The 20,442-nt window shown below is 42.0% G+C and overlaps 1 protein-coding gene across 6 annotated transcripts in view; it reads right to left on the reverse strand.

The window, feature by feature from the left end:
* The window catches only part of LOC126237164 (BRCA2-interacting transcriptional repressor EMSY-like), a 409,828-nt gene that overhangs the window by 155,095 nt on the left and 234,291 nt on the right, over positions 1-20,442 (reverse strand). For all 6 annotated transcript variants that reach the window (XM_049947023.1, XM_049947020.1, XM_049947021.1 and 3 more), the window contains one exon: positions 10,332-10,578. In XM_049947023.1, the coding sequence (XP_049802980.1) occupies positions 10,332-10,578 (247 nt within the window). The remainder of the gene's footprint in view (positions 1-10,331; positions 10,579-20,442) is intronic.

Below are 20,442 nucleotides of genomic sequence, written 5' to 3' on the forward strand. Positions count from 1 at the left end.
TTAAAGAATAGAACTCTGCTGTTTAAAACAGCTTTAGAATTCTGATTACTTTACATACGAGTTAATGTGTCAGATATTTAACATTAAGCATTTTAGCAAGAAAAAGTTTAGAAACGGTTTGAAATTATGTTTAAAGTTTATTGGAAGTCACTAAGAGCTCTCATTACAAAGCACTGGATGAATATAGTCTGGTTAATTTGCACTCCACTTTAAGTAAAAGTTAGTTTTTTATGCATCTCAATGTTTATGATGCTTTATCTCCTGAACTGTGTTGTACAAATACATAATTTTGCAGGTACATTCAGTGGTTTATGTGGATACTGTCTGCAAAATGTGTTGGGAATGGAGTTAGTAGTAAGGAAGTAATAAATTAAAAAGTCATGCCTGATGCTAATGTTTTACTGCACAAGTAGCAAAAACATAGTACATGATTAAGTTTTGTTAATGTTTGATATTATGTGTCAAGTGTCTCAGACATAACTAAGGGCTCTCATTCTCTGGTACTAGATGAATGTGAGTAATTTTAATTTGCACGTCATGAGCTACACTGCCTCAAGACATGTACACAATTTCTACATGTAATACTTGTCTCACTCTGTTAAGCCTTTAATGTAATATTATACCTCTTAATGAACTGATTATGACAGAATTTTTAATTTAAGTTAATAACAATTTGAAATATTGCAAACAAAATTTGTGTTGCGCCTGGGAGCTGTTAGATATGCAACCTGCAACAGGGGCTGGGATAGTGTAACTGTGCTCCAGATTACCCATTTAATAATATAGATAATCCTTTTCATTTATTTCTAATTAACAATTATGCATTATTAATAACTTATGAGGAGCAAATAAAATCTGTTCTTTATTATATGTAAAACTGAAACCAACGTACAAGGGGAGGGGGGGGGGGGGGCAAAAGTAATGAGAATTTTTCTCTGGCAGTCAGTACAACATCAGTTCTGAATTCTACTTCTACAGGTCTCTTCACTAGGCAACGTTTTGAATCAGATGTCATGTGGCACTGGTGTGAAAACATTATTATGACCACTGTGACTATGTGGTGTTTCACATGTTTGGCAATTTTTCAAAGGCAGACATTAAATACATGCCAATATCAGGTTCTGTTCCCTGTTAGGGAATCAGCAGCAACAATTGTCGGAATGAGCCAGAACAGTCAGAAATTGATCTGGATTTTGATGCAAAGGTCATCACAGGGGATACATTGTGGTGTTATGGATATGACCCAGAAATGAAGCAACAATCCAGCCAATGGAGGAATTCTTCATCAACAAGACCAAAGAAAGCAATGCAGGTGAGATCCCATGTGAAGACATCATTGGTTTGTTTTTTCGAGATCAAGGGGATCGTCCACCATGAATTCATTCCCCAGGGTACTACAGTTAACCAACATCACCACTCTGAATTGCTAAAATAATTATATGAAATAGTGAGAGAAACTCTGTTGAATGTACACTCTTTATTGACAACCACTGCATAAAAAAACTGTTGTGTTAATGTTACTCTAACCATAACATTAGTCAGTATGCAGTTGTCAGCCGACCCCGTGCATGGGGGTTCTGTGGACCATGTGGTAGTAAGAGAGGGAGGCAACAATGACAGGCGAACATCTGCCTGGTGCTCTGATGAGCGGGAGGCATTTGGTGTGCTGCTGTCAGACACTTGCTGAGGGCCAAAGCGGGCCATTGCTTCATCTCGACGCCCACTGGCTCATCCAGGGAAGGAGTCTCCGTGGCACCCAATTCTTGGGTCCTTGGGTGTAGGAGTGGGCATCGCCTGCAGGAAGGCTCTCTGAGGCAAACTGTGGGCCGTAACTGGAGACAATTGTCCATGGCAATTGTTCACTCACAAAATTCTGTGTTAGAGCCCGCACTGTAGCTTCTGCTGAAGTGGAGCACATCCGCATGACATGTGGCTAATTTGATAGTGCATCCACCACAACTAAACATATGGAATGACAGAAAGGACTTACAAAATCAATGTATAAGGGGCATTCAAAAAGAAATTAGCCGGAGTCTGGAATGAGCAAACCAGTGACAGGAGGGTAACATCATGGCGTGTGTAACGTAATGAGGTGTGGTTTCGACCAGAGATTGGAAGTTCACAACCCATCGCTAGAGGGCACACGTGCACGTCACATGACTATACAGAGCTAGCAGTAGCATGTATCAATCATCCAATGTTGCCAGTCACATTGCAAACAGTGACATGGAGGTGTCAACAGAAGAGCAAAGAGGTATTGTTCGTTTTCAGACAGTGGAAGGAGTAGGAGGAATGGACATTCATAGAAAAATGTCATAAGTGTACAGTGAACAGTGCATGTCCCTTGCAAGGGTCAAGGCATGGCACAAGCGCTTCAAGGAAGGACAGGTGTCATTGGTTGATGATGCACAGTCTGGAGCACCACACTGCATTACTGATGACATTGTCCAGCTGGTGGATGCACTCATTACCCAGGACCGCCGAGTGACCACCCTGGTCGGACTGAGCATCAGAAGTGTTCACAACATCATGAAGTAACAACTGCACATGCGCAAAGTGTGTGCCCAACGGGTGCCCCACAGTCTTCAATCACACCAGGATACATATCGAATGGCCCACTGTCTTGCTCATCTGCAGTGCTATGCTCGGGAAGGGAATGCGATCCTGGCACGAGTGGTGGCTGGAGACGAGACATGGTGTCATCACTTCAAACCAGAATCAAAACAACAAAGTCTCCAGTGGAAGCATTCAGAGTCACCACCACCAAAAAAAAGCCAAGGCCATCCACACGAGTGTAGGAAAGGTTATGCTGACGTTCTTCTTTGACCAAGATGGCCCTCTTCTGATTCATTTCCTGCAGCACAGGATAACAGCGAATGTCCAGCATTACTTGCAAACCTTGACCACCCTTTGCCGAGCGATCAAATCAAAACGACCAGGCAATCTCACCTGTGGGGCCATTCTGCTCCATGAAAATGCAAAGCCTCATACGGCCAACACAGTCACGGCACTTGTGCAAAAATTCAAATGGGAGGTTCTCTGCCACCCTCCATACAGTCTGGACATGTCTCCCTGTCATTATGCCATTTTTGGTTCCCTTAAAAAGGCTCTGAGGGGCAAACGATTCACCTCAGATGACTATGTCCAGCTGTACATGCAGAACTGGTTAACATTGCAGCTCTGGGAATTTTACGACAGAGGCATTCACTGCCTTGTGTCACAGTGGGACAAGTGTCTCAACAGTCATGGTCAATACTTCTAACATACAGGTACTGGTTTCCGTATTTATGCCTCCAGCTCATTTGTTTTTGAATGCGCCTTATAGATGCGGTCTTAAGGCTGATCACGATTGGGTCGTGAAGCAGAAGTTTTGGAGGGGGGGGGGGGGGTTGCCTGATGCTCGGCATACTGTTTGCACCTGTGGACCAGCTTCTCAATTGCTGAATCAATGCTGGGCCAGACAAAATGCCTCACTAGTATATTCGTGCAAGTTACCCCCCCCCCCCCCCCCCCCCGGCCGTGGAGGAATCCGAGACTGCAGGAGCAGCAGTATGACAAGGCGGACTTTGTCTGAATCTGTAGTGGGGAGTGAGTTCCATCAACCACCGCGCGACGACTATGAAGGAGGAAAAAATTGCCAAGTAGGCACGAGTCTTAGTATGCAGCAATTCAGGCCAACATTTTGACAGAAAATGAGACACCGGACGGAGTGATGGATCTTGCTGACTGTCTTTTTCTATGCCTTTTGCTGTGACTTGGGGCCTATCCAATGCCTGCTGCACAAGATAATTTACTTGGAAACACAAAACTTCTGTTTTGTTGAATTCGGAGCCAGGATGAATGGGTAAGCGTGACAGCACGTCTGCACTGGCATGATGAGCAGTGAGATGATTATGAATCTTGTACTGAATGTGCATTCAAAAATAAAGCCCACCATTGAAGTCTTTCTGTAGTCCTGTCAGGAAGCCAAGAACAGGGGCCGAAAAGCACCGCAAGTGCTTTGTCAGTGAAGAGATGGAATTCGTTTCCACAAAGGAAAATGTAGAATTTGTGGACCATGTAGATAATCCCCAATGCTTCCTTTTCTACTTGCAAATAATTGTGTTGAGCAGCCGTTGACTTCTTTGGAGGCATATGCTAGAGGTTGTTCAGATTCAGCCTCCCGGGAGACATAACAGCCCGAGTCCATACTGGGACGCATCTGTGGCAGGAACCTGCTGTTTACCCAGTGGCATGATTGCCCTTCCAATAAGCTGATACTTGATGTTGATGGTGAACTCTCCTTGAACAGGAATGAACTAGTTCCATAACCGACCAAATGACAATTTGTGGAGGGCAGAGTAGGTCACACCAGTAGATGGTATGTTTCCAGGTTCGCGAGAGACACGGAGGACCTAGTGTTGACTTGGAAATGGAACGGTTGATGCTGAATCAACAGTGTAATGTAAATCTTACTAGGTACATTGAACTTATGGCCATGGACTGGTGCAATACTATGCACATCTGTGAATTCCGCATCTGCATCCCAGACCCAACTGCACGTGGAGCTACGACAGATTGTGACCACATGACCTTGTTTACAGCAAGTGGCATACATGGCATGACCATGCGTGCAGCGTCACCAGGAGTGTACACAGAAACAGTCAGGACACGATAGGAAACAATAGCAGAAAACAGCAACTTCTGATTGTGACCAAAATTAATTAGAGGAACAAATTGAGTGCGTCAGGGTATGCCACAAAATGTTGTGCCAACAAGTGCACTGCACAATGTCTATGACATCCTCAAACTGTTCAGATGCAGCTTGTGTCACTTCGAAAGTGTTAGTGATAACCAAAACCTCCTCAACTGTAGGATCTTCTAAACACAATGCCTCCTGATGGACCTCTCTGTCCGGGATAGAACAAACGATGATGTCATGAATCGGACACTCAGCATACGAGTACTGGCAATGAGCGCACACAAATTTGCAGTTCCTGCTTAGCCCACTGAGATCGGCTACCACTCTTGATAGAATTGGCCTGGTTTCTTTTGCAGCTGGTGGAACTCCATATGGGAAACCACCATGTGGGTTGGCTTAATATAATAAGTACTAAGCAAGTCACACATTTCAGAAAATGACAACACTGATGCGTCTTTCAATGCTGCAAGTTTTTGAAGCAAATGAAACATCTCAGATGCAATCCACAACAAGGAAAAAATATTTTTGCAACAATGGAGCCTATATCTGAAATGTTATGAAATGAGGTTACAGACATCACACACCTGTTTCATAATATGCCTTTGTTTCCTGAAATGGTGGAAAAGCTGTGGAGGGGGGCATCAGCCGCAATGGCTGGGGGCTCGTGCTCAAGGGATCTACTGTAAAATATAGTTAAAAGAGAGACTAATTCAGCAACAAATTTGGTATAAAATCTGATAGGTTTTCTATTGCACCTTGAAGTTTTGTTTAATTTTATTGATTTGAACTGTTTCTCAACACCACTGACACTAATATCTATAGCACTCATTTTTGCAGTGGTGCAAGAATTAAATTAGTGAAATACCCTTGGCATTTCACTTATAAAGGAACATTTGAAAATAGAGTTCACCATTTCTGTTTTTGGTCTGATACTCTCAGTTTTAGTCGCAGCCTCATTCATGAATGTTTGGACACTAATTTTGGTATCATTAACAGTCTTTACATATGACCAGACTTTCTGATGGTCTGAGAGAGATACTATAATAATATTCTTCTACAGTAGTTGTTGAAGACTTCGCACACTGCTCTTTTGATAGACGAAAGACCACAACTCATCCCTAAGGGCATGAGCACAGAGACAGCTGAACTAGTCCAAGAGAGGCAGCTTAATCCCACAGACAAAGTATTGTGTTCTGCATGTACTACAGACAACGGGTGGAGGCACCTAGTATCAAACTCACAATAAAAACTGGCCTGACTGAGGAACATCAGCGAGTGTCATGTGTTAGTTTTCAGGTGCTTTGAAATCTGGAGTAGAGAAAAGACAGAACAAATGGCCCATGGCAAAATACAGCATCAACAATGAGGTTTCACCAATTAGCCAGTGCCCATATGTGGTGTCACTGGCTGAATGCTGGAGAATCTGGAGGAGGAAATGGAAGAAGATGCTGAAAGATGACATCTTTGAACCTTCAGAGAGTCCTTAGTTCTCTCCTGTCATTCTTGTGATGAAGAAGGATGGCACACTGTGTTTCTGTATTGACTACTGATGGCTGAACAAAATCATGAAAAACAATGTCTACCCCTCGATGTGCACTGAAGACACCCTAGACTGTTTGAGAGGAGCAAAGTCTTTCTCAGCTGTGGACATGCATACAGGCTACTGACAAATCATGGTTGACAAGGCTAACTGGGAAAACACTGCCTTCATAATTCTTAATGACCTCTATGAATTCAAAATGATGAACCATATAATGCTGCAGCTATATTTGAATGTATGATGGACAACCTGTTTCAGCACCTTAAATGTATTTGCTATCTGGATGAAGTGATATTTTTTTGATGGTATTTGAAGGACATATAAGCCACCGAACAATCATACCGATGAGTGTTCAAACTGCTGGTCTCTGCCTCAATGTGAAAAAGCGTCTCTTTGTTGTTGTTGTTGTGGTCTTCAGTCCTGAGACTGGTTTGATGCAGCTCTCCATGCTACTCTATCCTGTGCAAGCTTCTTCATCTCCCAGTACCTACTGCAACCTACATCCTTCAGAATCTGCTTAGTGTATTGATCTCTTGGTCTCCCTCTACGATTTTTAACCTCCACGCTGCCCTCCAATGCTAACTTTGTGATCCCTTGATGCCTCAAAACATGTCCTACCAACCGATCCCTTCTTCTAGTCAAGTTGTGCCACAAACTTCTCTTCTCCCCAATCCTATTCAATACCTCCTCATTAGTTACGTGATCTACCCACCTTATCTTCAGCATTCTTCTGTAGCACCACATTTCGAAAGCTTCTCTTCTCTTCTTGTCCAAATTGGTTATCGTCCATGTTTCACTTCCATACACGGCTACACTCCATACAAATACTTTCAGAAACGACTTCCTGACACTTAAATCTATACTAGATGTTAACAAATTTCTCTTCTTCAGAAATGATTTCCTTGCCATTGCCAGTCTACATTTTATATCCTCTCTACTTCGACCATCATCAGTTATTTTACTCCCTAAATAGCAAAACTCCTCTCTTTACCATCAGAGAAACAAAACTCTTGGGGCACCTAGTTACTGATGACTGAGTCTGTCCCAACATTGAGAAAATAAGAACAGCTGAAGGTGTTCCAACTTTCTGGTACATTTGTGATGTGAGCAGTTTTCTTGGAATGTGCCCTTACTACTGGTGATTCATGAAAGACTCCTGTGCCAAAGCACGTCTGTTGCAAGAACTACTGCAGGGAGTCAACAAATTTTCTGAAACAAGGTGCAAGAAAGATCTTTTCTTAATCTTAAAAAGGCATTAATGTCTTCTCCAGCCCTAGCATTGCACGATAAGCGTGATGACTTTATCAGTTATGGGATAGGTGCAGTTCGAGTACTAATCCAGGAAGGCGTCGAATAGGCGATAGTTTATGCTTCCATAGTACTCTCCAAATCTGAAAGCAACTACTCTGCAACTGAGAAATAATGCTTTGCAGATGTTTGGGTCATTAACAAGTTCCAACTGTATTTACTTGGACATTGAGCCTTCAGGAGTATATTGTTGCATTGGTATATAAAAATGGATGCAAATTCATGGATGTTGATTGCCTTTCAAGGACTCTTAGCAACAGAATACAGCAGCATGGACAAAATCTCAGTCATCGCTGTATTAAATGACATTGATCTTGAACAGTGGGAAGGCCCAGCATTGTTGAAAACCATAAAAGCCTTGAAGAATGAAAAACCAACACTTAACAAACATAACACTTTATAAGAAGAAATACAATCCAGTTGAGCTCAAATGGTTGTTCGTCATCCCAGTTCATCTACAGCACTCCAACATCTGGTCACCTGGAATTTGTGAAGTATCTAGAGAGAAATCAGGCACAGGCAACACTGGCCAGGTCTCTACTGATCCTTTAGACATTATGTGAACCACTGTAGGGAAAGCCAGTGATGGAATCCTGTGCCACAATTACCTCCAGGGCACCTGCTACCAATTCTGCCTGCAGCAGCACCATTTCACCAGACTGGAACAGACCTCTTGCAGAGGTTCCCAAATTCGACAAATGGGAATTGATGGATAATAGCCTGTACTGACTCCCTCACCATCTCAACTATCAGCAAAGCTCTCAAAATTTCACTGTTCCTCGTAGAAGACATTATTCTGAAGCACGGAGCACCCCATGAGATGATCTCAGATGGCAGAAAAGTTTTTTAGTCAAGACTAGTTTCAGAGGTAATTTCACATGCTGACATCACCCACAGGATGACAACTGGCTACCATCCACGGACGAATGGTCTCACAGAATGCTGTAATAAGATGTCGGCAGATATACTTTCAAACGACGTTTCAACTGGACGACACTCAGGCTGACTGTGTGAAACACCTTATCATCCTGACTGAAGAAGCAAAACAGTTGGCTTGAGTATGGACCCTGGATACCCAAGAGACAGGCGAGAGTGTTTTAATGCCAAGCACTGGCTAGTGAGATATAGGCCAGTAGACTCGGTATGCCTGTGCAGAAAGTGGGACTATCAGAAAAGTTATTAAAGCGTCGCTTGTCGGCTGTCACATTCAAAGTCGACGATTAGTACTCATCATAAAGAAGACTACAGCATGGAGATGCCACCCACGTCCTCCATGTGAGGCCCTACTACAGTCCTGATGAGTACATCGAAAATGGGGGCTTCTTGTTCAATGACCCTGAAGACCTGCTTGACAATCGCAGAGCCTTGATGCTTGTCATAAAGAAGAGCACGTGACAACATATCCAGAAGGCAAGGGTCTGACCATGCTGCCACACGAAAACTAGATCCAGGATACTGTATACGGCACCAAAACAATGGGTTGCTGTTTTTTGAGGAAAGGGAGCAATGCCATGAGCTGTACTGGATGCAGTGTGGCACAGCAGTTAGCATCACTGGCTGGTGTGTTGCAGGTCACCACCACCAATTACTTGTTATTTAGTATTTATCACTCCTGAAAGGTCATCAAAATTTCTTATATGTGTAATGTCTTTATATTCTTGAATATTCCATGCTTGTATAAACAGTAGACCACTCTGCCCTGGAGGACAGTTGTGTTCTAGCTGTATGTTAGTGTTTGCATTAAATGTGCATTCAGCACTAAGTGTTGTACTATGTTGATGGCTCTGATTTTGGGTTTGGACTTGATTCTGTTTACAATAGGACAATAACAAGAGTGAATATATCTTGAAGTTGATACTAGAAGTAGAAATAACTTTCATACAGATTACGCATGTGCCTTAAGGGTTCAGGATGGAGTTTTATATTCGGGTGAAAAAGTCTACAACATGTTATAGGCAGAAGTAAAAGAATATGTCGTCCTCCTAAAAGTTACCAGAATACTTCGACTCAGAAATTCTCACTACCTGCAACACACCAGCCAGTGATGCTAACTGCTGTGTCACACTGTTGGGCAGAAAATTCAAATCCCACAATATATTTAAAAACAAAGTAAAAGAATATGTCGTCCTAAAAGTTACCAGAATACTTCGACTCAGAAATTCTCACTACCTGCTGACAATTTCCTTCTTATTTCATAGATGCACACTGCAATATCCAACAATATTTAGAGTGTTCATATTTCGTTTATAAATCTGTAAGACTTTCAACGACATTGGGTTCCTGAATGTTATTGTATCAGGTCAGCATAATACTGTGATCTGTGAGCATTCTGTCAACTAGCATTTTATTTATTATCTAAGTACTTCATACAAAATCTTAGCTCTTTTATTAACAGAATGCACTATATCCAAGTTTCCTAATTTATATCAAGGAACATTAGACCCATATGGGGTTCATTAGTTCTCCTGCATAATCACAATGGGTGTAAATGAAATAAAAACATTTACTCATGTTTGCTGTTTTCAATTAAATTTTCAATTTTGTAATACGACAAATTTAAAGCTTAAATATACTATCGCCATTGGAAGCATGTTTTCTGAAGCACTGTCATGTTTAATTAAGGATATGTGTGTGTGTGTGTGTGTGTGTGTGTGTGTGTGTGTGTGTGTGCGCGCAAATTTTTATAAGCTAAGTACTTACAAGCTCAAATTAAGAACACTACAAATACCAATGAAAATAATAACTAATTCTTTAGCTGATGAATAATGCATTAGAAATATGCAATACTGTTCCTTTACTTACCAGGTGATGGGAGGGTAACAGAGCTAGATGTACTTGTCGATATGGTGACAATATTTCCCACAGCACTGGAACCTGGTGGAGAGATGGGAGCACGACTATGAGGTTGGCCACTAAGGATGAGTGATGATGGTCTCTGTGTTGTATTTGGTGAACCACAAGCTGAGACAGTTTTTACCACAGGCACACTCAAAGAACGTTGAAGGATACTTGGAGAACCAGGTGCTCCTGAGCTCGACATAATGATCACCTGTAATGATTCATTTCCATCAGAATAATAACTATGCAAAAATATACACATATTATAATTTTTTGTTTCTTTGAAAGGAAAAATAAAAATAAAAAGGCATTCAGCAGCTTAAATATATATCCACTGCCTTATGACCTGCAAACATGTTTGAGATGATGTGTCCACTTGCAGTGTAGAAAGTCACTTAATCTCCATGTCAAATTGGTACTGCAACATTTTCTCTGCAGTCACAGGGTCATATATTGATTCTGTTATGCCACAGCTCTGCTGAGCATAGTAGAAGGAACCTGTGCCCAATTCAGCAGCCAGATGTCATGGTACAGTGGTGCAAGAAGCCACAACGGTGTGTGTTCTTGCACAAGAAGCTGTATTTGGACTATCTACACACTGCAGAAGTCATGATATGGGGCTATTGAAAAGCAAAGCTGTGACATTGTCATAGCAGACCACTAAGTACCACTGAATATGGGAAGGAGTGGGCCACAAAGGCAGTGATGTCATCATTGCTCAATTACTATACCTCAAGCCTCACACCCAGCTGGAAAGGAAAGTACAGCTACTTCAGAAGTAGTGATGGAATGACTTTACATAAATACTGCTCATTTTAGACAACCAGTTTCAGATACCACCAGGAGCCAGCTACAAGCACAAGTCTACACCGGTCAACATCCCAAAATACATCATCAAGCCATCTCCGCTATCTGTGTGGCTGTCTGAGTCTGAATGCTGCTGACAAGGTGCCGTCTAGCTGGCCAGACACCTGCTGGGTAACTTCCATCCACTGGAGGCTACTTACCCCAGGAATCTGCAGTTCGTCTCTGAGCCATTTAGCAGCCCAGCTGCTGTCGCCTTGTGTGGGCAAATTCTGCTGCTGTTCTTAAAAAAAAATTCAAATGGCTCTGAGCACTATGGGACTTAACTTCTAAGGTCATCAGTCACCTAGAAATTGGAAGTTCTTAAACCTAACTAACCTAAGGACATCACACACATCCATGCCCGAGGCAGGATTCGAACCTGCGACCGTAGCAGTTGCACGGTTCCAGACTGTAGTGCCTAGAACCGCTCGGCCACCCTGGCCGGCGCTGTTCATCTCTTAGGTGGAGGTGGGGAGGGGGTGTGGGGGAGGGGAATCCACACAGTCATCTGCACCAAGCTCCATGGTTTGACAATCTGTGCCTTGGCACATCCTGCACTGAGTTGGGCATATACTTAGCCAACACGATCAAACTTGTGGAGTCTGTTGTAGTGGAGGGCTGATCGACTGCCTGGGAACTGATGCAACATTGCACCAGTGGAGAGCTGACCATATAACTTCACTGCCTGCTAGCCGAGGTGACACCAAGATCGTTTGCTGACTTAAGCACATTTCACTGAGCGAGGTCAGCCAGCACCTTGGGGGTGATATGCTAATGTATTCTCGCACCAAATAGAAGAAGAATGTTAGACATCCACTTCGTATCTATATAGGACACCACAGAAAGCACAAATGGGGGGGGGGGGGGGTGGCAGCTGGAGGCCTCCCTGACACTAGCAACCCAGCTCCACCACACACAGTAAATGTCATATACCCATAACCTCTATGAGTGGTGCAGACGTGTTTCTGCCACAGACAGCTGCACCAAAGATGGCGTCAACAGCCACAGCGGGCACCATCTAGAATGCAGCAGGGAGAGTGAACTGACTAATTTCTACTCTCCCCTCCTGTGTTTTGTGTGGAAGGGTTATAACTGAGAGACGAGACTGCCATAAAAACTTAAGGATGAAGTTTATTAAACATGACAAAGCTGTAGAGCATTCACAGTTTTGAGGTACTACTAGTGAGGATTACAGTGGCAGGCATCTAGTGAGGTGCATCCAGTGCAACCGGCTGTGCCACAACGCGCCATTTACACAGGCAGCATCAGTTATGTGCGACGTGCTGCAGGCACGGGCATTATGCTGAACAATGTACTGAATCAAGATGTTTAATGATTAGACATAAAGATTAGAGGTAGTAGTGTTTTAAAGCTACTGCTGCCTATGTTGTGGTTTTTGTTTTGTTTCCCTACTCCATTTTTGTGTACTAGATAGAGGTTCCACAACGTCTGAGTCAAGGCTACTTGCAGTTACTATACAAGAAGCAGTGCAAACTTTCCTATGACAGGCAGCTAAGTTCAGAACTAATAACTGGGAACTATAAATGACTGAATGCTGCAAGACTGGAGAGGGCCTTGTCCAGTTTGACTGATCCCTCATTTCAGATGCTGCCTCATTTCAGCTGCTGCTAGTCTGGTTAGTCCCTTCTTGGGCAAGGCAACAGAGGATGTGTTAGAATTCATAGATGACCTGTTGTCAGCAGCAAAGATGGGTTTCTGGACCCACATCGGTGGGTTCAGGAGGGTAATACGGAATGCCGTGCTGGATCTCAATAGCCTCGTATCACTAGCAGTCGACATGACAGGCATCTTATCCGCATGGCTGTAACGGATCATGAAGCCACGTCTTGATCCCTGAGTCAACAGATGGGGATGTTTGCAAGACAACAACCATCTGCACAATCAGTTCAACGACGTTTGCAGCAGCATGGACTATCAGCTCAGAGACCATGGCTGCAGTTACCCTTGACACTGCATCACAGACAGGAGCGCCTGCAATGGTGTACTCAACGACGAACCTGGGTGCATGAATGGCAAAATGTCATTTTTTTTTATGAATCCAGGTTCTGTTTACAGCATCATGATGGTCACATCAGTGTTTGGAGACATCGCAGTGAACGCACATTGGAAGCGTGTATCCGTCATCGCCATACTGGCATATCACCCGGCATGATGGTATGGGGTGCTACTGGTTACACGTCTTGTGTCACCTCTTGTTCACATTGACGGCACTTTAAACAGTGGATGTTACATTTCAGATGTGTTACGACCCATGGCTCTACCCTTCATTCGATCCCTGTGAAACCCTACATTTCAGCAGGATAATGCACAACCGCATGTTGCAGGTCCTGTACGGGCCTTTCTGGATACAGAAAATGTTCCGACTGCTGCCATGGCCAGCACATTCTCCAGATCTCTCACAAATTGAAAACGTCTGGTCAATGGTGGCCGAGCAACTGGCTCGTCACAATATGCCAGTCACTACTCTTGATGAGCTGTGGTATCTTGTTGAAGCTGCATGGGCAGCTGTACCTGTAGACGCCATCCAAGCTCTGTTTGACTCAATGTCCAGGTGTACCAAGGCCGTTATTACGGCCAGAGGTGGTTGTTCGGGGTACCGATTTCTCAGGATCTATGCACCCAAATTGCGTGAAAATGTAATCACATGTCAGTTCTAGTATAATATATTTGTCCAATGAATACCCGTTTATCATCTGCATTCCTTCTTGCTGTAGCAATTTTAATGGCCAGTAGTGTAATAAAAGTACACGATAAAAGGAGCCTCTTCTCTGCTGATGGAAGGTTTTATCGATGGTGGCACTTGGGTCACATTCAGAGGGAGTGTTGCCAATTGCAGTGTAAAAAGTATGATGGAGTGGTTGGGAACTGAGAGGAGGATTGTAGAAGTAAGAGGCAAAATGGGCAAGGACAAATTATATAAGTAACTGTCCTTTAAACAACATTGGGAATTTCAAATCTTCCGGGTGGCATTCTCAGGAACTTTCGATGATATGAATTCACACATAGTGAGAATGTTGCTTGATTGGTGTAATAGCAGGAAGAGAGCATAGATTATTATTAGACACAGGGCCTCGCATGTTTGTAGTAAGTCTGGACCTCTTGGGGGAGAGATAGTTACCCTCCATAATATAGCCTATATGGGGTATGGAATAATGATGTAGGGTCACTAGGTACACCATATTAGGTTTTCAGGTTGGAACAAAACAGGTCTGGGAAGGTATAGAAGTTTTGCCCCATGCAGGTGAAGGGTACTACACAGTCTTAACAGCTAGATTTCCTGTATAAACACCACATACAAATTTAACTTTGGAAATGTAAGGTGGAACTCGGTGGGGCATTGTTCTAATTGAAGGAAGCTGTTGCTAATGATGTTCTGCCGCAATGTCCCTACTTCATCGAGGGCAAACCACCTAAACTGCAAGCAAAGCCATTACAACACAATTTGCATGATACAGTGCCACAAGGCACAGGAAAATTACTTTAGGTGAACATGGAAACAGAAATACCTGTAAACATATTGCGTGCGAACCACTGGAAGAGAATGATGTACTGGATGCATGGTGATGTTTTGTATGTAAGAGTGTCATACACATACAGGAAGTGGATGGCAAATGAGTGGTTTCTGTCAATGTGGATTAATTTTTGTGCCAACCTACTACTGCAGTGGATGACCGCTAACAACAGATTATGGCTCGGAGGAACCCTGACAGCAACGCAAGCATGTTGAATAATTCTTTTCGCGCACCTGCAGGACGTCATGATATGAACCAAAGTGTGCACAATAGGCTGCATGATGCACAACTCACTCCCGACGTCCATGGCGAGGTCCATCTTCACAACCACGACACTATGCAGCTCGGTACAGATGGACCCAACAACATTCCGAATGGACCGCTCAGGATTGGAATCATGTTCTCTTCAACGATGAGTGTCACATATGCCTTCAACCAGACAATCATCGGAGACGTGTTTGGAGACAACCCAGTCAGGCTGAACACCTTAGACACACTGGCCAGCGAGTGCAGCAAGGTGGTGGTTCGCTGATGTTCTGGGGTGGGATTATGTGGGGCCGACGTATGCTGCTGGTGGTCATGGAAGGTTCCGTAACGGCTGTACGATACGTGAATGCCATTTTCCGACCAATAGTGCAACCATATCAGCAGCATATTGGCGAGGCATTTGTCTTCATGGACGACAATTCGCGCCCCCATCGTACACATCTTGTGAATGACTTCCTTCAGGATAACAACATCATTCGACTAGAGTGGCCAGCATGTTCTCCAGACATGAACCTTATCGAATATGTCTGGGATAGATTGAAAACAGCTGTTTATGGACGACATGACCCACCAACCACTCTGAGGGATCTATGCCGAATCGCTTTGAGGAGTGGGACAATCTGGACCAATAGTGCCTTGATGAACTTGTGGACAGTATGCCACGACGAATACAGGCATGAATCAATGCAAGAGGACGTGCTACTGGGTAGTAAAGGTACTGGTGTGTACAGAAATCTGGACCACCAGCTCTGAAGGTCTCACTGTATGATGGTACAACATACAATGTCTGGTTTTCATAAGCAATAAAAAGGGCGGAAATGATGTTTATGTTGATCTCTATTCCAATTTCCTGTACACGTTCCGAAACTCTCGAAACTGAGGTGATGCAAAACTTTTTTTGGTGTGTGTAGTAATAGCCTTTCAAATTTACAGCACAAACTAACAAACATGTGATACTTTTTGCATGAAACAGTATGTCTTCATATGATCTTCATGTCATCATACGACATACAACAATATGTCAAAACACATTTTATCATTGTCAAGAGGTCTTTTCACTTTCTATTAATTACATCTAGAAATAACAACTGTTATGACTCATTCCCACATACATGCACACCAATACAGAGGAAGATCAATGGTTAATATCCCATCAGTGATGAGATAATCAGTGACTAGGCTCAAGATCAGAACAGCAAAGGATGGATAAGAAAAATCAAGTACATCATTTTCAAAGGAACTATCGAAAACATAAATCAGATGGGCATTCAGAGATTTTAATCCAACTCCTCCCAAATGAGAGATCAGTAGCTTAACTACTATGTCAGCTTGCTCAATTGCTACAAAAACTGAACAAAACTGAAATGAAGTGTAACTCAGAGATGAATACAAATACAAGAGAAAGCAATTGAACACACAATGTCAGCTGCCCACAAAATAGGAAATACTGTTTTATAGTAATTACATCAAAACTATTGTGCTACTTTCTTGACTTGCTTACAACACTATATGTTACTGGACACTGCACACTGGAAACATATATTAGGATGTTCACAAAACAATCACTGATTGTAAACAACCACTTGTTTCCATTTAGCACAGAAATGTCATTCTGTATTGCTATCTCTTGACTCAAGCCACCAGTGTTTTTACAAAGTGTATGTTTCATTACATAATACTACATTAACTCCAAATTGCTTAACCACATTCTCTGCTGGTATTTTTACTTCCACCATGCAAATCTAAAATATACCTAATCTAAACTTTTACACCTCTCTCCAGTAGCCACATAATGATATTCACATTCTTAATTGAGCAAGAATAGATCTTAATTTTGTTGTACACCTGGAAGTTATTCATAGAATCTTGGTCTACTTCTCACTAAAGCTTTGCAGCTGTATGTATGAGGAAAATAGCAAGCAACTTCTTGGTATCATCATTCTTTCTCCCCATTCCTGTTCTATTTGTGAACAATGCACAGAATGAATGACAGAGAGTAAGCCTCCATACCCGAGCTTGAATTTCTCTGTGTTTACCATCATGGTCATTTTGCAAGATATATGTGACATAATGCTGTGTTACCTGACTATTCTTCGAATGCATGCTTCCAGACTCTTAACAGTAAAACTATTTCTGATGCACAATGCCTCTCTTGTAGCATCTACCACTGGAGGTGGATGAGTATCTCTGTGGTGTTTATGAGCTTATTAAATGAAGCTATGAACAAATGCACTGCTCTTCTTTAGATATTTTCTAGGAATCCTTTGTGGTAAGGTCCCCAGACTGCTAAACAATACACAGGGACCGAATGAACCCTGGACTGATAAACAATACTCATAGATCGAATGAATGAGGGTTTGTAAAGTACCTTTTTTGTGTGTGAATTACATTTCCTTAAGATTCTTCCAATGAATCTCTGTCTGACACCTTAGGTCACTCTGGATGCATACACCTACCTACATATTTTAAGGTTGTTACCGTTTCCTGTGACTGATCATGAACTGTGTAATCAAAGAATGTGGCACAAAAAGACTATATTTATGGAATTAAAAAAACAAAGTTATTTCCTGATGTACTGGTAATGCCCATTTACATTGGTGCATTATGTCTTAAGTTAGTTAGTGATTAGAATACATTCCTGAAGTGTCACTATGGAATGGCTCTAAGATACTCAACTACAGCAATAAAAACCTCTTAGGAATCCATGGCAGCTGTAAATTGGTACTTTGTGAACACTGAAGTCAGAAGGTAGTTGTTGCAACAATTTATAGTTGAAATCCACTAGTTTTTCATTTACCACAGCATCTTTGTGCCAAGAGCTGTCCCCATGGAATACGATTTTTTTAAAATCCAGAACACTTATCACACAAATTGCTCAAAAATTTTTTATATATCTCCTTATGTCTGCACTTAGATTCAAAGGGAGCAGGTAATGAAAGCATAAATCTTATGAAACTAGAAAAGATTCGTGAAACTTTGCAAAGTGCTTGCATCCTCCTCAACCAGTCCAGCAATATGACAGTGCCCTTTCTGAGGTTATCCAGTGTGGGAGAAAGATGCACTTCAAGTTCCAACTGGAATGAAGCACACTCAATCAGGTTCATGTCAACAGATACTAAAGGCCATTCCATTCAGTTGATTCCTGCCTCCTGGAAGAAGATATTCACTATGTGCACACTGTGTGATTGGGTATTGTCATCAAGAAAGATGAAACCTTTGCCAAAATGTTGAGCATAAGAATGGGCAATAGGTACAAGATACTAGTTCTGATACTTCACAGTGCTTAAATTACCTTCAACAGGAATGAGAAGCACCCAACATACGTAACTGCTACCAGTCCAAAACCTGTGGGATTGCATGCCTGAGATGTGCATTGGTCCCTGACCAGATCGTCTCTGCACATTCCAAAACAATCATCAGGCATAAGACAAATTGTGAACATGATGATAGAGACCACATGATGTCACTGATCCAGGCTCCATTCCAGATGTTCCCCCTTGTCCACCTTTTCTGTGCATGATGTGGTTAGAGGGTTTGTATGTTTGTTCATATTGGATACCAAGGTGAGCTCAATGGATCGTGTGGATATGACTGTGTATTATCTGTGTCAACACAGCTATCCGAACTACTGTCAAAACAGCAGTCTGCAGTTCTGTTGCATTTTCTTTGGGCTGCCTGCCAGCCATAACTTTGTATGTAGTGGTCATCAGCTACTGGTATTGACAAGTGCAAGGCAGATCTTAAACATTTTGTATTTTATGATAGTAACTGAATTTTCAAATGGATTTGCTGAGATTGATGTCAACTCAGTGGGCAATTTCGGTGCTACCCTTTTTGCTGTAAAGCAAGGATGTGCGCAAGATACGAGCATTAAATGAACCTTTGAGGCATGCTGACAGACTGAATAATGTATGCAAGTCACATTCTCGCATCCGCAATTGGAGACTGGAAACCCGGGGTGGCTACTCAAACCTGAAAGAGAGAGAGAGAGAGAGAGAGAGAGAGAGAGAGAGAGAGAGAGAACTCCAGGTGCGAGGATGAAGATGGTGTCAAGAAGTTCCAGATAAATTATTAATGGTGAGTGGGGCGGGGGTTAAAGTCATATCACAATAATAGCTTTTCTTTCCTCTCAGCTAAGCTATACTAACTACAGTTTTAAAGATCGATAATTTAGATCGTATTTTAGAATTTGTGATTCATAAAAGTCAATATACTAAACTTTGAAACTAGGTTAAAAATGCCGAATTCCCTGAGACTTTATGAAATTCCTGAAATTCCCTGAGAGTTCCCGGATTTTTCCACATAAAATGCAATTCCCTGAGAATTTTGTTTTCCAGAAGTAGCCATCCTGAAATTCAGCTAAAATAAACTGAGAAAGCAGGTTTATTTTTACCTATGTTACACAGGTAACTATATGTAGCAGTCCTATAGTTGAAAGAGTACTGAGAGATTTCCAATAAATAAATACTTAAAAAACACAAAGAAACTAAGCAATAATGAGAATGGTACAAAAATTTTTGAGCATTTTCTTTTGTTTTATTCAGTTTCTCAACAAGTCTGGTAGGTAATCTACCCCATTGGTTCAAAAAGCTTCAAGACTGGATTTAAAAAAAGTTAAGATGGCAATTTTAATGCTTCAAGTGTTATACAGAGTCTGCCCCATTTGAGCACAACACACAGAGCATTCCATTCATAAAACCACGTGAAATTGTCATAAAAGTCTTGTAGGATATTGCTCAACTTGCACTTTACAATGGTTTGAACACTGATTATATCGTCAAAGCATTGACCTTTCATATGATTTTTTGCACTTTGTCATTTTGTGGTAGGTGTGTATTGATAACAGCAAGTCTCATCAATCTCATGTTTTTTTAAGAACTGTCCACATTTCGCATGTCAGTCAAGTCTTGACAAGGGTCTATGTGTCATCATTTTTGTTCGGGAGTCAAGCTGTTGGGATAAACATGGAACACACTTCTGGGTAATGTCTTTAATAATTGATTTGTAGATGTCGCTCCATTGCAATTTGTGACACAACATCATTGACAAACTACAATTGCACATCCACTGCTTAACATTTCCATCTCACAACTGATTGGTCGAATGCACATTTGTTGTTTACAGTTGTTAGTTCAACCTGCCACCACAGTTGCTGCACTGACGACACTTACACGCCACGAATAAAATTAGTCTCGGAACATTTAAATGGATGGTGTACAATATTTTGCTTTTCATAAAACAATGGCCATAAGCTTCAGCAGATGAGAAATCTTTGCCTCTCTTTCAATATGTTTATGTGTTAGCTATTTCATTCACCTTTCAATCCTCATGCTCAAATACATTTTGAGTATGTTTCAATGTTTCCATCTGTGGTTGCTGTTGTGGGGCATATTTCATGAAGTTCAACAGAACTATGACTACATCAATTT

Source organism: Schistocerca nitens, chromosome 2 (genome assembly GCF_023898315.1).
Source record: "Schistocerca nitens isolate TAMUIC-IGC-003100 chromosome 2, iqSchNite1.1, whole genome shotgun sequence".
NCBI classification, from domain to species: Eukaryota; Metazoa; Arthropoda; class Insecta; order Orthoptera; family Acrididae; genus Schistocerca; species Schistocerca nitens.